The sequence below is a fragment of the Salvia splendens genome, chromosome 3 (assembly GCF_004379255.2).
Source record: "Salvia splendens isolate huo1 chromosome 3, SspV2, whole genome shotgun sequence".
NCBI lineage: Eukaryota > Viridiplantae > Streptophyta > Magnoliopsida > Lamiales > Lamiaceae > Salvia > Salvia splendens.
In genome coordinates this window covers 13,684,722-13,704,345 of record NC_056034.1, presented here as the reverse complement: position 1 = coordinate 13,704,345, position 19,624 = coordinate 13,684,722, and the positions used below count along the sequence as shown (strand labels likewise).

The window sequence follows — 19,624 nt, the reverse complement described above, 5'->3', positions numbered from 1 at the left end:
TCTTGCCAAGAGCACGGATGTGGGCCCGAACCAACCTTTATTCATATTTAATTTCACAACACCCGCAAGAGCTCAAGGGTCCCACCATTCTATTATTCAATTTAAATACTTCAATTACTAAAAACATTTTCACAATATTAAAATGCATTAAAAATACCCAAAATACTATTACAAATTACTAAAAACTTAAAAAATTACATAATTAAAATCCTAAAACTTGAAGCTGAGAGAGTTGTTTGGTGTAGTGTGATTTTTTGTGTTGAAATGAATGAAGATATTTATAGATGAAAGTGTGAATTTTGGGATAAAAATAATGAAAAAATAAATTAAAAGTGTGGAAAAATGGATATATTTTATTTGGAAGTGGGAAAATATTTTTTTATAAAATCTGAATTTTTCAGATTTTTTTATTTTTTTAATAAAATGGTAAAGCAACGGCCAATCAAAGCATGCCACGTCGGCTGCTCATGCTCTTGCCGTCGGCACGGCGGTGCTCTTGCTATCGAGCACGGCCGTGCCGACGGCAAGAGTGCAGCGGTGAGCACGGCTCTTGCGAAAGAACACCGCTGAGGATGCTTTCATGTCGCCACTCCTCTCTTCCTCTCCCTATGCAATCATTGCATCCCTAAATTTCAATTGTTACATTCATCTAATTACCAAAACAATAAATTACGAGATGAAACGTGTTGATAAAAAATGTTAAAGAAAAAAGAACAACAAATTTGATTGAACTCTTTTGCCCCATGCACTATACTTATTTAGTATTTGGTAAGAGATTGCATACACAAGAAGGGGAGGATCAAGAAGGTCTTGAGTTGCTTTGAAGATGAATTTGTGGAGTTAGGGTGAGATCTTGTCATTTAATGCTACAAAACAACCATAGTTTTCAAAGGCTTTTCTTATGTTTTTGGAGGCAGATGTCCAACAATTTGAGCCTGGCTTCATTTCTGGATTGTTGAAGTCTACTACTAGAAGCTCAGGGGTAGTTTTGGAACCCATTATTATTACTCTTTGCTTGGAGATGAGGAAATACTCCCACCATCCCTTTGTAGTAGAGACATTTCTTTTCGACACGTGATTTGAGAAAAATTATTTTAATGAGTTAAGTAAAAGGAGAATAAAGTAGAAAGGGAAAATGTAGAGAGATGAAGAGAGAGTAAAACACTTTTTGCTAAGAGAGGAAATGACTCAATGGGACAACCCAAAAAGGAATGCGACTTGGTTACAGAGCGATGGAGAGAGTATAAGATTGGTTGAAAAATAATTGTAGATTCTCACGGGTTTATATGTTAAGATATTGAAAATAAAAATAAATTGAATAGAGCAAGAATTATTGAGATGGTTATCATGTAGTGAAGATGTAACGCTTAGTCACTTCGAGAGAGAGAAGACGAAGATAAAGGAACATATACGATCCCAATTCTTTTAATAGGATGATTAGTTCTCATTAAATATTTATTAGATTCGAAAATCACATAATATCAATGACTCTCGCATTATGAGTTACATTTACTTTTCTGCACTCGTTTTATAAAAATGATAATAAATAATTAAAATGGAGTAATAGTAAAGTAAGAGAGATAATAATGTAGAGGAGATCTTTCTTATTTTACTATTTCTCTACTCTAACTATTTATTACTATCTCCGTCCAAAATTACTTGGGTCGTATTCTATTTTGAATTGTCCTAAGTTACTTGAGTCATTTCTCTTATTGGTTAAAAACAAAACATCTAATCACATTTACTTTATTCTTTCTTTTACTTTACCCTCTCTCATCTCTCTTACTTTATTCTCTCTTCTATTTTATTTAACTCACTAAACACAATTTTCTTAAATCTTGTGCCGAAAAGAAACGTCTCAAGTAACGTGGGGCGGAGAGAGTATTATTTTTATAAAACGAGTGTATAAAAGTAAATGTGACTCGCCTAATGGAGACGGAGGTAGTATAAAATTATAAATTGTAGTACTAATGTATGATACAACAAAAAAGCTTTTTCCATGTATTGATTAGGAGACGGAGGTAGTATAAAATTAAAAATTGTAGTACTACTGTATGATAAAACAAAAAAGCTTTTTCCATGTATGCATACATCAATAGTGCAGTGTCCCATGAAATTTGATGAGACGTCCTTCTTGTTAGTGCATCAGTAATGGCGTCCGTCCCGGCGGAATTCTGCGGCGGACGTCCGCCATTGTGCATGGTATGTACGGATACGGAATTTTGCCGAGGACATCGCAGTTTCGCGGCGTTTACGCGGAATTCTGTCGCGACGCTGCACGGACGTCCGCCATTGCGTTGACTCCCACGGACGTCCGCGCGGAATTCCCGTTTATTGCGTTGAACTTAATTTCATTCGCACCACTTGTATTAACGAGTATCTCTCTCTCTAAAAATACCTTTCTTTCGAATAACAATGGAGCACCACGATAGCGATTCCCCCGCCACTAGCGAGTCACCGGTGCCTTATTTTCCCGTCGGCAGGAGTGCCGGAATGCCGGAGATGATGCCCCAATCTCAAATGCCATCGGGAATGATGCCCGGGTACTACAACATGTACCCACAGTGGTATGAGATGATGCCCTAGACGCCCGGGGCGAGTGCCGGAATGACGGGGATGATGCCCGGAATGTCGGGAATGATGCCCCAAATGTCGGGGATGATGATGCCCGAGATGATGCAGGGATCGCATGTCGCTGCGAGGAGAGTAGGCAGGGGGTCCCCCAATCACCAGTGGACAACGTCTATCGGCCCTATATGGAAATACTGTCGACGGACAACCCCGACGAGTTCTCCTCTCGAGACTTAGTTCACTGGCAATGACACGTTCTCGGTCGAGGAGTTGGGGTTTTCTCCGATCCGGGATTCTCCCACCGACGCACCACCGACGACAGTGAGGAGGGGGAGGACAGGGCAAAGGAGGGGCAGGGGACGGGGCGTCCCGATGTACGGTGGTGAGGAGGGGGCCGCTGAGGTGGGGGAGGGATCCAGTGGGAACAGGAGGACCGTCTGGATCATGGACGAGTGCGTCGCGCTGGCTAAGGCGTGGATCAGTGTAGTGGAGAATCCTTACGTCGGGGTGAACCAGCACATCGACCGGATGTGGTGGCGCATTAGCCAAAGCTACCTCCAGTTCAAACCGCCAGGGGGAAAGCCTCACAACGGAGAGAAATGCCGGAAACAGTGGGATCGGCTGAAGAGGCAGCTCAGCCGATTTGCCAGCATTTACACAAACAACCTCTGCTCGGCAACCAGCGGCATGTCTGCCGAGGATGTGAAGCTCCTGTCTCATCAGCAGTTCCCCGGCACTTAGTTGGGCTTCGGGGAATTCAAATATTGGGCGGTGTTTTTGTGGTGCAGTCTTCGGCCAAGTTCACTGCGGGTATTGAATCTGGCTGGCTGAAGCGACGAAGATTAGCGACTCCGGAGAGTACAGTAGCAGCGCCGGTTCCGCAGAATTCCCACCCGCCGAGGCAGAGTTCCCGACACCCACATCGTCGGCCCGCCGCCATCGCCCGGTTGGGCAAAAGTTCGCGTCGCGCATGGCGAGGGGAAGCACCAGCGGATCCGCCGAGGCCCAATCGGCAGCACCCGCCCAAAACGATCCCGAGAACCCCTCATTCGCCCGCATCGCGGCACATGAAACCTTGTTACGTGCAATGATTGAATGGCACCAATCGACCGACCCCCATTACAAGCGGTCGCTTAAAACCCTCATCAACAATATGCGGCGCGATTTGGGGTTTGGAGACATGTCGGACGGTGACGACGAGGGGGTGGCGGCGACGGGGAATCCGAGGAGTGAGAAGCCGGTTTTTATTTTAATAATGTAATTATTTTTGTAATTATGTATTTTTTTTATAATGAAGTATTTTTTTTAAATAAAGTGGTTGCATTTTCACCGTATTCGTGTCGACTATTTAATTCCGTAAATTTCTTACTTCCGGAAATTGTTTAATTTGTGAATTTGTGAATTTTTTTAATTGTGGGAAGTTCTTCGGGATGTCCGCCACTGTGCAGTGAGAATTCCTTATGACGTGGCAGTGCAGTGGAAAGTTCGTATGACGTGGCAGAAGATGTTTTGGGGAATTCCACGGGAAATTTCATTGGGAATTCCGTGCCATTGCTGATGCTCTTAGGAGGGAAGTACTACTTGTAAAGAAAATTGTACTACTCCCTAAATCCATGTCTGGCAATACGAGTATTTTTCTATCATCGGGTCATCTACTAATAAGCATCTTATTTTATTTTTACTAATATAATTTTATTTTAAATAGTAAGTACAAACTCTTTTAACTCCGCAATATAAAATTAATAGTACAAATAATATGTAAAAGTGATACTTACGTTTCGTAATTATTTTAATTCATAGTATTTTCTAATACACTATCTGTCCCTCAAAATTTATCACTTATTCCTATTTTCGTATGTCTCTAAAAATTTGTTACATTTCACTTTTACCATTTGTACTCACCTTTTATTGTAAACTAATACTCTCTCTGTCCCATTAAAAATAAAACGTTTTCTTTTTTAGATTGTCCAATTAAAAATGAATCATTTCCTAAAATGAAAACATCTCTATCTCTATTTTGCATCTCTCTTACTTTACTCTCTCCTCATTAACTCACAAAACAACATTACATAAAAACCCGTGCCGATTCCCAAATATTGTATATTTAATCGGACAGAGGGGATATATAAAAGTAGCACCCAGACGCCAACTTTTTCCAATATATTTCCTATATACTCCATGATATCTTTTTCGACTTAATTATAACTAAATATCATAGCTGATTTAGTTTGATAGGCTGATTAGTTAATTATCATAAAAACAATCCTTATCAACTGGATAATAAAAAAAACATAACTACAGTAAGATTTACTGAAAGTCTATACCAACCCGTATCAACTGTATAATAAAATACTGAACCTACCCATATCATGTGGGTAATAAAATAATAAAACAGCGATGGATAAAAAAATATTCTTCGTCCGTATGAGTTTAATAATGCAAGAGAAGATACTCAATCAATTTAATTGTCATTTAATGTGACGACAACTTGTTAGGAGTCTTAGGACAGTATTATTGTTTTTTTCAAAATGTATAACAATTAAATGCAAACAAAGATGCCCTTAATAAGTTCCAAAACCAACGATAGCATTATATTGATAACAGTTTCTTCAAATTCAAACATTACATAAGAATGACTTTACCGTGGGGTAATAGAAAACTTAATTTTTGTAAATCAAAATATATTATTAATGATCAAAATTCAAACAATGAAAGGAAAATTACCGAAATAAAGAGAGCCCGGATCGAAAAATAATGAAATGACGATTACACCCCTTAGATTCGCAACACACAAAATAGTTTGATTCCTTAAAGACCACAATAGGTATGTATAGGACTCTCCAGCATTCTGTTCTCTTCTTGGTTGAAAAAATTAAGAAACTTGAGATGATCAAATGGCTTGTATCTCAAAGGATGATCTTCGTCCACGAACTCATTGGGCGCCTTCACCATATCTTTCTCCATGACTGTGAACTGAGCAAGTGAGTATCTTGCTTCATTCCCTTCCATCGTCACTCTGTGAATAGGGGATTTTATCCTATCATTGCTCCATGCCTATTCCAAACCAAAGTCCGCTAAATTAAACAGACCACTCATCACCTTAAAAGGTCTCATAAAGCAATAAAATAATCCAATAATATATAGAAAGAGATTGGATCGCTATAAATGAAGATTTCAATAAAGTAAAAAGATAAAACAAATCTATAAATGAATGGAACTGACCATGATTGCATCACCAGCCATGACGACGACCGAGGAGAAGGAGAGGCCGTGAAGGCCGAACCATTCGCCATCTTTGGCTTTGATCTCGAGGCCATCGACATTGTTTTGATGGATAGTTGACATGAAACTTTTGTCCGTGTGTGGCACAAATGCCATTTTGGTCTCACTAATCTCGGGATCTCTGTACTTCATCACCCTGCAGAGGTAGTTGGCGGATCCCACGTGCGACTCGTGGTGTTTTCCGACACCATAGCTCTCGAACACCATCCGCACCACGATCCTCTCCAGATCCGCTGCCACCTTTGTGTACGCAACAAGATTTTCACTGAAAGGGATAATGATCATTTAAATCACTTTATCTGTTTTTTTTTTCTCTTTCTCTTTCTTACTTTAACAACAACTGTACATTAAAATTATAACTTGTGTCGTCTATACAAGTCAGACTAATTGTTTATAATTATAAGAAAACCCGCACTTACCAGAAGGCTGGGTTTCCGTTAGGCCACATGACGTTGGAGAAATCGTGAAGTCCTTGGATGGTGTGTGTAAAAATCATGGATTAAATATGTCTGGTCAATGGATTTTGACCAAATAATAAATGTGACGAGACATTTAATATTGTGAAATTAAATGATATAGCGTCGATCTAAATTTTACGTAGATAAATGTAGTATATTCACTTTCTCAAATCCGATTTCCGGTGAGTGAGAAATAGTGAATTAAAGTTGGGCATAATTAACTTTTAATTAAAACTTAGAGTTTGAGCTTAGGGAATAATTAACTAGTGTTAATTATCCCACATAGGAGAAGTAACACATATTTTAATGTGCTTAAATTAAGTGACTTTATGTTACTTAATAATTATAGTAGACCAAGATGGGTGAAAGAGCTCACACGCGCGCCGCCGCCGCCCGCCCGAGCCTGAGCCCGTCCACACGCGAAAGGCACACTTGTAATAATGGAGTGCTCATTTCAGTTGGAAGAAGCTCGGCTAGAAAGGAGTTCGGTAAGCTCGGCTTACCGAGCTGGAACTAGCCTGGAACTAGCCGAGAAGAAGAAGGCAGAAGTCGGTAAGCTCAGCGGTAAGGAAGCTCGGTAAGGAAGCTCGGTAAGGAAGCTCGGCGTTGAGCTGGAATGAGCCGAGAAGGAAGAGTTCGGTTGTAAGCCGAGAAGGAGTTCGGTCTTGAGCCAAGGAAGGAGTTCGGTCTTGAACCGAGGAAGGAGTTCGGTCTTGAACCGAGAAGGAAGAAGCAACCTAGCCGAACTAGCCGTTGGAGCAGCAGTTAGTTAGCTGAGATGTAGCGGTTATTCTTCTTGCTTTCTTGATTCTTCTTGTAGTTAGTTAGTAGCAGTTGCTACTTGATTGTAGAGCTTTAAATAGCTCACCGTGTATGTAGTTTAGGGTAGAGAGTTTAATCAATAAAGAGTTTTCCAGTTTTCTCTCTAAGATTATCATCTTCAATACTCAAAGTGTGAGTGTGTGTGTTTTCTGCATTGTGTGATCTCATACAACAGTGAGTGTGTGTGTGATCTTATTGAGTGTGTGAAAGCCTTGTGTGTGCGAATCCCAACAAGTGGCGCCGTCTGTGGGAAGGGATATTGAAGCTGATTTGCAGAGGATCAAACGGTTTCAGAGATGGCAGCAAGGCTTGATGCAGAAAAGTTCACAGGCAAGAATGATTATGGCCTGTGGAAGATGAAGATGAAGGCGGTTTTAATTCAACAAGGCTTGGCGGCAGTTCTTGCAAAACCAGAGGAGAAAGGAAAGGCTCCAGTGCTTGATGAAAAAGCTCAGGCAAAGATGGAGGAAATGCAGCTCAAGGCACATTCTGCAGTGATTCTGTGCCTTGGAGATAAGGTCTTGAGGGAAGTTCAAGAAGCCAAGACTGCGGTGGAGATCTTGGACAAGTTAGATGAAGTTTACTTGGCCAAATCCTTGGCTAACCGGCTGTATCTCAAGAAGAGGCTGTATGCCTATAGTTTTTCTGGAGATAGGTCCATCATTGAGCAGCTAGAGGAGTTCAACAAGATCATTGATGACCTGGGATCTGTTGATGTCAAGATCTCAGATGAGGATAAGGCCATTCTCACATTGAATGCCTTGCCTAGCTCGTATGACCAGCTAAGTGATGCAATTATCTATGGAAGAGATAAACCTATCACCTATGCAGAAGTCTATTCAGCCTTGATGGCCAAAGAACTCCAGAAGACAGCCAACAGAGGCTCTGCAAGCTCCAATGTTCAAGCTGCAGAGGCCTTGAATGTGAAGAAGTTCAAGAAGCAGAACTTCAAGAAGAAGTTTGAGGACCCTAAACCCTCAAGTTCTGATGCTCAGAAGGAAACCAGAGCTTGCTATTGGTGCAAGAAACCTGGACATTTGAAGAAAGATTGTCATGCATGGAAGAGAAAGATGGCCTCTGAGGGACACAATCAATCTGATTGTGTGGAGAGTGCTGATCCCCCGGCTCAACTCATGAATATCAGTGATAGTGGGGTCAGTCATAGGTGGATAATGGACTCGGGGTGCAGCTTCCATATGTGCCCCAATAGAAGCTGGTTTCATGATCTTCAAGAAGCATCGGGTACGGTTGTTCTTGGTAATAATCACATTTGTCAGATCAAAGGAATAGGGAAGGTAAAGCTAAGCCTACAAGATGGCTCTATAAAGATCCTAACTGGGGTGAGGTATATTCCAGAAGTGAAGAGGAACCTCATCTCATTGGGAATGCTGGAGCAGAAAGGGTTCACCATATTGATGAGTCAAGGAAAATTGTTTGTGAAATCTGGAGATGCAGTGATGATGGAGGCTGACAGAGAGCATATTCTCTATTATCTGAAGGCTAAGGCTGTTGATGGAGAAAGCAATGCAGTGTCAGATGATTCCATAATGCTATGGCACAAGAGATTGGGCCACCCAGCTGAAGGAAGCTTGAAAGAACTCATCAAGAAGGGTCTGATCTCTGGAGATTTCAACAAGATGGACCCCTGTGAGCAATGTATACTTGGAAAGGCTAAGAAGGCACCCTATCCTACAGGTATTCACTCTTCTACAGCCCCTTTAGACTACATACATAGTGATCTTTGGGGGCCTTCACCGGTGTGTTCAATTGGTGGAGGAAAATATTATCTAGCTATCATTGATGACTATACAAGGAAGTTGTGGGTATATATTCTTAAAGAAAAATCTGAAACACTCACAAAGTTCAAGATATGGTGTAAGGAGGTTGAGCTAGAGAAGGGTAGAAGTGTTAAATGCTTAAGGACAGACAATGGCCTAGAGTTCTTGTCTGCTGAGTTTGATCTGTTTTGTAAAGAGAAGGGTATGAAGAGGCACCGGACTGTTCCTGGTAATCCTCAGCAAAATGGTGTTGTGGAGAGGATGAATAGGACAATCCTAGAGAGGGTGAGGTGCCTACTTCTTGGTTCTGGTTTGAGCAGCAGATTCTGGGGTGAGGCTGTGTATACAGCAGCCTATCTCATCAATAAATGCCCATCTACTGCCCTGAAATCTGAAACTCCTGATTACATGTGGTATGGAGCTCATAGTGACTACTCAAAATACAAGGTGTTTGGGTGTGTGGCCTATGCTCATGCTAGGCAAAGTAAGCTTGAAGCTAGGGCTCTGAAATGTATCTTGCTGGGGTATCAGAGGGGTGTTAAGGGGTATAGGCTCTGGTGTATTGAGCCCGGTAAGCAGAAGGTCTTGGTGAGTAGGGATGTGGTGTTCTTGGAGGATCAGATGCCATACCTGAAAGATAAGCTGGACTCCAGTGAAGATGAGGGTGATTTCTTCAAGGTGGAGCCTGTGGGGGTTGGCCTAGGAGCAGGTGGAGTTATTGACTCAGGGAGTGAGTCTGATTCAGATAAAGAAGAGGCTCCAACTCAGGGCAACTAGGCTGGTGAGTCTATATCAGACTCTATCAGAGACTATCAGCTTGCAAGGGACAGAGTTAGAAGAGAAACAAGGCCACCAACAAAGTTCTTTGATGTTGTGTATTATGCTCTGTGTGCAGCTGAAAGTATTGATGGTGCAGATCCACTCACATATAAAGAAGCTATGCAGAGCAAAGATAGAGAAAGATGGATTGAAGCCATGAATGAGGAAATAGAGTCTTTACTCAAGAACAAAACATGGATTTTGGTGGACAAATCCAAGCTGAATACAGATGGAAAGGAGAGGAAGCTGATCAGTTGCAAGTGGTTGTTTAAAAAGAAGGTAATTAAGATTAACACCTTGCACAATCCGGCTGACATGCTAACAAAGTCTCTAGGTAGAGACAAGTTTGATCATTGCAAGAAATTGATCAATGTTTGTGCAAGAACTGAGATGAGCCCTCAGGTGGAGAATTGTAATAATGGAGTGCTCATTTCAGTTGGAAGAAGCTCGGCTAGAAAGGAGTTCGGTAAGCTCGGCTTACCGAGCTGGAACTAGCCTGGAACTAGCCGAGAAGAAGAAGGCAGAAGTCGGTAAGCTCAGCGGTAAGGAAGCTCGGTAAGGAAGCTCGGCGTTGAGCTGGAATGAGCTGAGAAGGAAGAGTTCGGTTGTAAGCCGAGAAGGAGTTCGGTCTTGAGCCGAGGAAGGAGTTCGGTCTTGAACCGAGGAAGGAGTTCGGTCTTGAACCGAGAAGGAAGAAGCAACCTAGCCGAACTAGCCGTTGGAGCAGCAGTTAGTTAGCTGAGATGTAGCGGTTATTCTTCTTGCTTTCTTGATTCTTCTTGTAGTTAGTTAGTAGCAGTTGCTACTTGATTGTAGAGCTTTAAATAGCTCACCGTGTATGTAGTTTAGGGTAGAGAGTTTAATCAATAAAGAGTTTTCCAGTTTTCTCTCCAAGATTATCATCTTCAATACTCAAAGTGTGAGTGTGTGTGTTTTCTGCATTGTGTGATCTCATACAACAGTGAGTGTGTGTGTGATCTTATTGAGTGTGTGAAAGCCTTGTGTGTGCGAATCCCAACAACACTCCTGCCACAAGCTCTCGTAACGGTTTGTAACGTTCGGCAGTTACACTCTCGCAATGATGACAGTCATCATGGCTGTTGACCCCCAGCAGTGGACTGAGCCTATAAATAGACTAGTCATTCCATGCATCTCTACACCATAATACACAAGCATTCTGCATCATAAGCTCTGCAGGAACCAAGAGCACTACCAGGGCGTATCTCGTCTTGCGGAAAGAGGCCTCCTCGACTCGGCTAAACACTTTTACGGTTACTGTTTCGATTTTCCAGAAACCAACAGTGTGGGCGTCGCCGATGCTCATGCTTTCCGAGAGCGGAAAATAGGCTTTTTGGCCTTCGTAGCCGTGGAGGGGCTTAGAGGACTTGTTTTGGATCTTGGTTTGCGTTGGGAGAGAGAAGAGGTATTGTACGGATTCGAACAATTGCGTGTGGATTTCTTGGGTGATTTTGTCGTAAACTGCGACAAAACAACCATATTGTTCAAGAGCATCAACTACCTTTTTGCTTGTCTCCGACCACGATTCTGTCTCAGGGCTTGTGTTCTTGTCTGTGAATTCTAATCTATCACAGGAAGTTTGTGTACCGTCTCCGGTCCCATGATTTGATTGATCTTTTTTTGTGTGAGAGAGAATATATAGAGAGAAAGAGAGAGTTTCCAATCAATTTCAAGAAACAGTTGTGTTGTTTTTGGCACTTATTTGTAACTAGATATCATAGTTTGTTACTCTTTCAATCCCACTTATTTAATCGTTTTCTTTTTGGATCATCCCATTTTAGTGATATATTTTTTCAAATCCAAATATCATATCTTTATTTTATTTCATTTATTACTTTATTATTCTCTTCATTTTGACATAAAATGGGGTGAAAAAAAAGTAAAAAACAAACGACTCACTTTTCACTTTAAACCGGAAGGAGGGAGTAAGTTTTTTGATGCGCTGAATAATTATCAGAAATGTGAACTGAAAATGACAATTTTCGCATTAAATAAATAGTAGGTCGCCGTTTGAGTGAAGTTAACACCTGGTTTATATATACACATCATCTCTTTTTTTCTTTATTATTTTTTACAGTAGAAATATCAAATAATTGTAGTAAATAAAAATATAAAAATATGATGCAATTTTCTAATATTATTTTTAGCCGTCAGTGACAGCTTGCATTGACTTCACTAATACCAATGAAAACAAATTTATATATTAATATCTTCGTCCCACAAAATTATGCATTTTTTCCTTTTTAATCCGTCCCACAAGAATATGCACTTTTAATTTTGGAAAGTCACTTTTCTCTAATGATGTGGAACTAATTCTCCATTAATAATACTATACTTACTTTTTCTCTCTACATCTCTCTTATTTTATCAATTTTATATTAAAACTCGTGTCATCCCCAAAGTGCATATTCTTTGAGGAAGGGGGAATATAACGAACAGCAAAGATAAATGCATTTATTAATCAAGATGTAAATTAAGCAATTTGCACCCACTTTAAAAAGGATTACGAATTTTTTAAAAGACACGAATTTAATATACAATTAATAAAGTACTCTCTCCGTTTCAAGGAAGATGACTCCTTCTTTGGGAGACACGAGATTTTATGCAACTTTATTTTGTACTCTCTCCGTCCCCAAAGAATATGAACTTTGGGTTTGGTATGAGTTTTAATGCATTATAGGTAAAGTAAGAGAGAGATGGATAGAGAAAGTTTTTTAAGTATTGTTAGAGGAGAATGAGTCCCACTTCATTAGAGAGGAGAGTTTTCAAAATTGAAAGTTCATACTCTTTGGAGACGGACGAAAAAGGAAATAGTGCATACTCTTAAGGGACGGAGGAAGTATGTTAAGTGGAAAGATAAAGTAAGAGAGAGAGAGAATAAAGTAGAGATAAAGATATTTTCATTTTTAGTAATGAGTCATCTTAATTAGGACAAATTAAAAAGGAAAGTGGGTCACATGTAATGTGAAGAAGTGAGTACGAGAGATTGTAAAAAAGAATAATTAAAATATTGTTAGTGAAGAATAATTTTCTCCAGAGAGATTTTTTTTTAAATAGAAAATTCATAATTTAAATGGATCAACTCAAATGAAATTAGTTCATTTTTTATTGGCACAGACCCAAATCCAAATAAAAACGCTGCCCAAGCTAACCACAATCCATCTTATGACCCATTTTACAAATAAACACATGAAATTAATAAAAGTGATTTCTGTGTAATTAAGTTATATTAGTGATTTTTATTATGCTTGTGAATAAATCAAGAAATATCAGTATATTTTATCGGACCTTACGAAATATCAGTTTATTTTATCCCCGTCAAAATGGATAACCCGATTTGGCGTCAAGGGCAAATTGAAGCCGCGATTTATCGGACCTTACGAAATTCTCGAAGGAGTGGGCCCCGTTGCATATCGATTGGTGCTACCACCAAACCTTGGAAATGTGCACAACATTTTCCATGTGTCGCAGTTACGGAAAAACATGTTCGACCCAAAGCACGTGATCCGTTTTGAGGAGGTCGCGTTGAATCCAGACTTGAGCTATGAGGAGAGACCCCGATCTATTTTGGATCGAAAGATCCAAGTTGTGAGAAATAAAAATGTTGCTTGTGTGAAAGTACTATGGGAAAATCATGGGCATGAAGAAGCCACGTGGGAGAATGAGGATAAAATGATGGAATTGTACCCGGAACTCTTTACTTGAGGGTAACAAATTTCGGGACGAAATTTCTGTTAAGAGTGGTAGGATGTAACGCCCTACTTTTCGAACCCTAAAGTACTTGTATTTATGCTTTTATATTTGCAAAGTCCGTGAATTAATTGTTGGTGAATTAATTGTTGCTGAACTAGAGATTTGTGAGATAAATGACTGCGCGAATTTAATTAATTCCTGTCCGTGAAGAATATCTATTGGACTCAATTCCGTGTTGGATCCGATAAATTAAATAAATATTATAAAAATCCAGTCCGTGATAAATAAATTGCGCACTGCACAATTTAATATTAAATACAATGGGTTGTGAATTAAACTAAACTAATTAAAATAAAATATCTTTAATTAAATATTCTACGCAGATTTTCCTCCTCCGTGAGTAGATATTCCTCCTCCGTGAACTGCAAATAAATACCAAATAAATTCAAATTGATTCAAAATAAGGAAAAGAGGAAATTCGAATCCTCCCCTCAACCCACGTTAAAAAAAACGCTCCATCTCTCCTATATCTGTAACCCCCTCTATAATATTCACGTCACAATCATTCTTTCTCCTATTCATTCTCTGCAACAAGAACACAAGATTTCTTCTACTCAATCAAATTCAAGGTAAATTCCGCAGAAATTCCTCTCTATTCTAAATGCTTTGAAATCAACTGATTCACTCTTCTCTACAGAAAACCAGAACTAAAATCAGGGGAAGATTCATCATCTATTCTTTCACAATCTGTCTGCAAATTGAAGGTATATATTCCCCACCCAAATCCAATTCCAATTCCTATTCCTATTATATACTTTATACTGGAGCATACCGTACAGTTAGAACTCAAATTCTGCTAGAACACATCAATTAGGAATCGAACCAAATGGAAAGAAACCAACCCGAGACCAACATCAAGCGAACGTTAATAATGGAATACAGCGGGGATTAATCGAAAAATACGAAAGGAATATAACTTTGTAATAGACTTATCTTTCGGGTTAATCGGGACTAGTTAGGGGGTGTTCCAAACCAGTGAAATAATCGATCCGAGAAGCAAATCAAAAGACGAATTTCATCCTGTTTCGGAGCTGTTCGGGGACCGTTCGAGCATTGACAGCAACCGGACAACGGCAATACAGAGCAGCGACAGCAGGCGCCTGACTCAGCGCTGCCGCTCGGCTGCGGTGACTCCACTGCAGCGAACCGGCGCTACTGCCGATGGTACACCCGTGTGCGACGGAGGGGTGAACAAGCAGCGGCTGAACAGCGAACTCCTCCCCTGCATCGACGATAAACTGCTGAGGACAGCGGTGGTAAGTTTGGAAGGTGATGAGGTTGATGGTGGTGTGCGATTCACGGCTGGTGGGGATCGAAGGAGCTTCCATCGCCGGAGTATGGTCGGCGGCGGAGAAGGGTGTTGGATGTTGATCCTGTTGGGGTGACGGAGAGAGAGACAACGGGGTGGGGGATTTCTCAATTTGGGGGAAAGTGGGAAGAAAAAAAGGAGATAGGACGATGGTAGAGAAGGGAGTATGTTGGGTTTTTTTTTAAATTAAATTGTTGGGCTACTAATTGGACTCCCAAATTAAATTGAAGACTAATAGTAGGCTGGGATATTAAATACTGGGCTATCCTAAGTGAATAATTTTTGGGCCCCTAAATGAATTTGGAGGAATAAGGGTGAATTGATAATTACTTGGGCCGAATTATATAATTGTGTTGGGTTGCTCTAAATAAAATCTTGTGCTGATGATTTTAATGCTTTTGGGACGCGAATAGATTTTGCTAAGTCCGAAATAAATATATTTTCAAAGGGAAATGGTTGCGATAATTTAATTATGCACTTTTATAATTTTGGGGATTTTATTTCGATATCGTTGAGGAAACATACGAGGAGCCAACGGAGGAATTAGGGGCGTACGCGGCCGCCGAATAATAAAAAAAAAGAAAGATAAATAACGTTAATTAGGATGCATGCATTTTATTCATGTATGTGAAAAGTGTGTTGATTTATCTATTATCAAATTTTAAAGGTGAATCCTCGCAAGTGAATCGTGATATCAAGGGGAAGAAAGTACTTCAGAATTAAGGAGTCGAGGTGGGCTTTCTTTTAAATAAGGACAACGTCCTAAATATTTTGTCGATGGAAATGAAACTGTATTTATCATGCCGTGATTTGTTTTTACGTGCCTATCTGATGTGGCTATATGCCATTGTTATATAAATCGAATTCGGGTCCTCGTAGGGCCGCAAACCCTACTTGGACTAGTGTACACCTATGGTAGATCGTGTGCTAGCGTACGGGCTGGCCGGTCTAGTGGCTTGGTTTGTGGCCACATTCCAAGTCATGTATTGGCAGATATGGTAAACGTCTATGGGAAAATGACTGATCAGTCGATGTTTGAAATGGAAATGATTTTGAGTGCCTCGGGCATTTCTAAAGCTAAACCCCGACGGTTACTTGTGAATGGCATGATAAATTACTCTTTATTGAAAATGTTTTTGGCATGAGCCCATTGAGTATTTTTATAGTACTCAGCCCTTCATGTGTTTTCCTTATGCGCAGGTTGAGCGGCGACGAGAGTACGGTGGTGTTGAGCAAGTCAATTGGTAAATGAACTGTTGTTTTTGAATTATGGGTGTCGTTGTGTCTTCACACATGACGTCACTCTTACTCTTGGTCGTTTCCGCTGTGACATTTCTTTCACTTATCGTTTATTAGGCTTGCAACCTAAATTATTTGGATATTGAATATTTGGGATTTTACCAATTTATGTCAAATTCTTGGTCCTTTTATTTGAATATTAATTGTTGGTCAAGCTCGTTATTAAAACCCTAGTCCTTTTCGTCTTTTTATTAAATTCTCTTAATCACGATTGCCCATATTTATTAACCCTAAAGGGCGGTCGTGACATTAGTGGTTAAAGTAATAAATGTATTTGTTAAAAATAAATTAATTAATAAAACTTAAATATGAATTGAGAACAAAATAAAAATGAATTAGAGGTGATATGATTAAAACAAAGTTGATTTGGAGAAGAGAAAGTTTAAGTAAAAAATTATAAGTAGAACATGTCTCAAGAAGATTTGAGTTGGAGAAAGATGCATCTTACCCCTGGGCCACCAATGTAATCTGTGAAAATATGACTAAATATTGTATACAAAATTTTGGGGGTACACTTGTTCCAATGTGCATACACCCGCTCTCTATCGAGCACTAGAGTCTAGATTGTGATTTTTTAAAAGATATTTGTCGTTAATCATTTATAAAAAAACGCTGGCATATAGTATCATTTTTGCCTTTACAACATTATCAAAGTAGACGAAGATAAAAGTACAAATATGATACCAATTTTTAAATTAGCATTATTAGTTCTTATTCTAAACCTATCATCTATTTGATTTTTTAATCAATTTAACAACACGAGATATCAAATGGATAATACAAAAGAACAGCGATTGGTATATATTTGTCCATGCATGCACGATAGTATAAGTAAATTAATATTGCAAGAGATCTTCAAATCAATTTAATTGAAATTTAATTAGATCGCCCGGTTTATTAGGATAAATGTTCCTGTCAACAATAATGTGATTACTTTCTGCATTATTTTTTTTTCAAAAATAAGACTCCTTCCATCCTTTATAGATAAGAATTTTAAAACAGACACATATTTTAATTATGTATGATTGGTAAAGTAAGTGAGATAGAAAGAAAAAGTGATTGGAGAATAATGTATAATATTAAGGGACTACACTAAAATGGAAATATTTCTTATTTTTAAAAATGGAGGGAATATATATTTTAATGTTTGATACCCTAAAGGAAATTGTTGATTCGAATGCTTAATAAAAATGTTTCCTTTTGAAAAAGCAAAATAATACTTTTTCGAGAAAAAAATGGCAGTTTACTAGAAAATATACTTTATTTAGTTAAATTAATCACAACATTATTACTGAGCAGAGGCCTGAATTAAATTACTTCCCTATTTTATTTTATTTAATTGCAACCGTAATTTCCTTCAATTTAATGCAAACAAAAAATGCCATTCAAAATGTTCCAAAACAATGTTTCCAATTGCAATACATAAGTTACATTTTTCAAACAACAAACTGGAAATCAACCGATACAGAGAACGTACAGTTTATTTCCTTAAACACAACATTCAACTTATGTAAAAACCACACAAATTTATTACACAAATGACACACTATCATTGTGAAACACCACAATAGGTAGTTATAGCACTCTCTACCCTTCTGTTTTCTTCTTGGCTGAAAAAATCAAGATACTTGAGATGATCAAATGGCTTGTATCTAAGAGGATGTTCATCGTCCACGAACTCATCGGGCGTCTCCACCATCTCTTTCTCCATAAATGAGAACTGCCCAAGTGAGTATCTTGCTTCACTCCCTTCCATAGTCACTCTGTGATGAGGGGACTTTATCCTATTGTTGCTCCATGCCTATTCCAAAAACAAAGTCCGTTAAAATGAGTCACTCACCCCCTTAATAGACCTCATATTAAAAAGAAAGATTATTGACGAATGTATAGAAGAGACATGATCACTGCCAAGTTGATATGAGACGAGGGTTTAATTCAACAAAGTCAAGAGGCAAACAACACTATACTGACCATGATTGCATCACCGGCCATGACGACGATGGAGGAGAGAGGGAGGCCGCGGACGCCAAACCATTCGCCATCTTTGGCTTTGATCTCGAGGCCATCAACTTGGTTTTGATGGATAGTTGACATGAAACTTTTGTCTGTGTGTGACACAAATGCCATTTTGTTCTCACCGATCTTGGGCTCTCTGTACTTCATCACTCTGCAGAGGTAGTTGGCAGATCCCACGTACCACTCGTGGTGTTTTCCGACACCATAGCTCTCGAACACCATTCGCACCACGATCTTCTCCAGTTCCACTGCCAACTTTGTGTACGCAACTAGATTTTCACTGAACAGTCATTTAAATCACGAAATTTAGTCAAATTTTATTCTGTCCTATAAGGTTTGAAAACAGTCTATTGGTTTCATGAAAAAATGAGAAGAAAATAAAGTAACAACGAAAATAAAATAAAATTCAAAAGTACATGACGTTGTATTGAGGATCACCAAAAGATGTTATTTCGTACGCAGATGAGACAATTACGAAAAAATTAAAATTTCACCATTTGATACTATTTCGAATTCAAAGCGACTAACTAACAAACAACAAAAACACACGCACGTACCAGAAGGTAGGGTTTCCGTTAGGCCACATGACGTTTGAGAAATCTTGAATTCCTCGGACGGTGTGGGCATCGTCGATGCCCATGCTTTCGAAGAGAGGAAGGAAGGGGATCTGGCCGACGTAGCCGTAGAGGGGCTTTGAGGACTTGTTTTGGACCTTAGTTTGAGTTGGGAGAGAGAATAGGCTTTGCACGGATTCGAACACTTGTTTGTGTATTTCTTGGGTGAGTTTATCGTAAATTGCTACAAAGCAACCATATTTTTCTAGAGCATCAACTACTTTTTTACATGTCTCCGACCATGATTCTGTCTCAGGGTTTGTGTTCTTGTCTGTGAATTCTATCACAGCAAGTTTGTGAACTGTCTCCGATCCCATGATTGATTGATCTTGTGTGTGTGAGAGAGAGAGAGTGTGTGTGTTTTCGATCAATTTCAAGAAACAACACTTATTTATAACCAGTAACCATAGTTAAATTATTATGATGGGCTGATTGATTAGAAATGTAAAAATTGAAAATGACAATTTCTGAGTTATATAAATGGTAGATCGTTATATGAGTGAAAACAACATGAAGTTTTAAAATAGACATATCTTATCGCTTTTGTTTGTCTCGGTTGGTACGTCTCGGTTGGTACGTTTTGTAAGAGCACCACTTGTTTTAATGAGTTTTCTCTCCATCTTAATTTCTGTACAAGAGCAACAACGTGAAATGAGTAACGCGGGTGGTAGTAGTGGTGGTAGTGGTGGTGATGCTGAAGAGTACGAACGACAAATGAACGAAGAGTTGGAGGCCTATACGTCCCGCGAGATAAACCGGTTGATACAAAGGGTCTTGCAGCCGGCGGTACCTCGACCTACACCCGTTGTCCACCGACGAGCAGTGATTGATCGGGATCACGTAGCTGCACATCAGCGGCTATATGAAGACTACTTTGCGGAGGAG

At 39.4% G+C, this 19,624-nt stretch overlaps 1 protein-coding gene and 1 pseudogene across 1 annotated transcript; both read right to left on the bottom strand.

The window, feature by feature from the left end:
- Window positions 1-5,379: 5,379 nt before the first annotated feature.
- Window positions 5,380-11,512, bottom strand: LOC121795448 (annotated as a pseudogene).
- Window positions 11,513-17,470: 5,958 nt separating this feature from the next.
- On the bottom strand, window positions 17,471-19,099 carry LOC121794056 (probable 2-oxoglutarate-dependent dioxygenase AOP1). Its single transcript, XM_042192060.1, has 3 exons — window positions 18,683-19,099; window positions 18,081-18,405; window positions 17,471-17,910 (listed from the first exon to the last, which is right to left on the bottom strand). Exons 1-3 carry the CDS (start codon window positions 19,054-19,056, stop codon window positions 17,659-17,661), a joined length of 951 nt encoding a protein of 316 aa, XP_042047994.1. The 5' UTR covers window positions 19,057-19,099; the 3' UTR covers window positions 17,471-17,658.
- Window positions 19,100-19,624: the final 525 nt, after the last annotated feature.

What these genes read in the sequence shown, in the direction of transcription:
- LOC121794056 (XM_042192060.1), bottom strand. Translation starts at nt 19,056, where the DNA reads ATGGGATCGGAGACAGTTCACAAACTTGCTGTGATAGAATTCACAGAC. An exon ending in AACGGAAACCCTACCTTCTG is followed by an intron (nt 18,406 to 18,682) that starts GTACGTGCGTGT and finishes ATGACTGTTCAG; the next exon opens with TGAAAATCTAGTTGCGTACA. An exon ending in TGGCCGGTGATGCAATCATG is followed by an intron (nt 17,911 to 18,080) that starts GTCAGTATAGTG and finishes TTTTTGGAATAG; the next exon opens with GCATGGAGCAACAATAGGAT.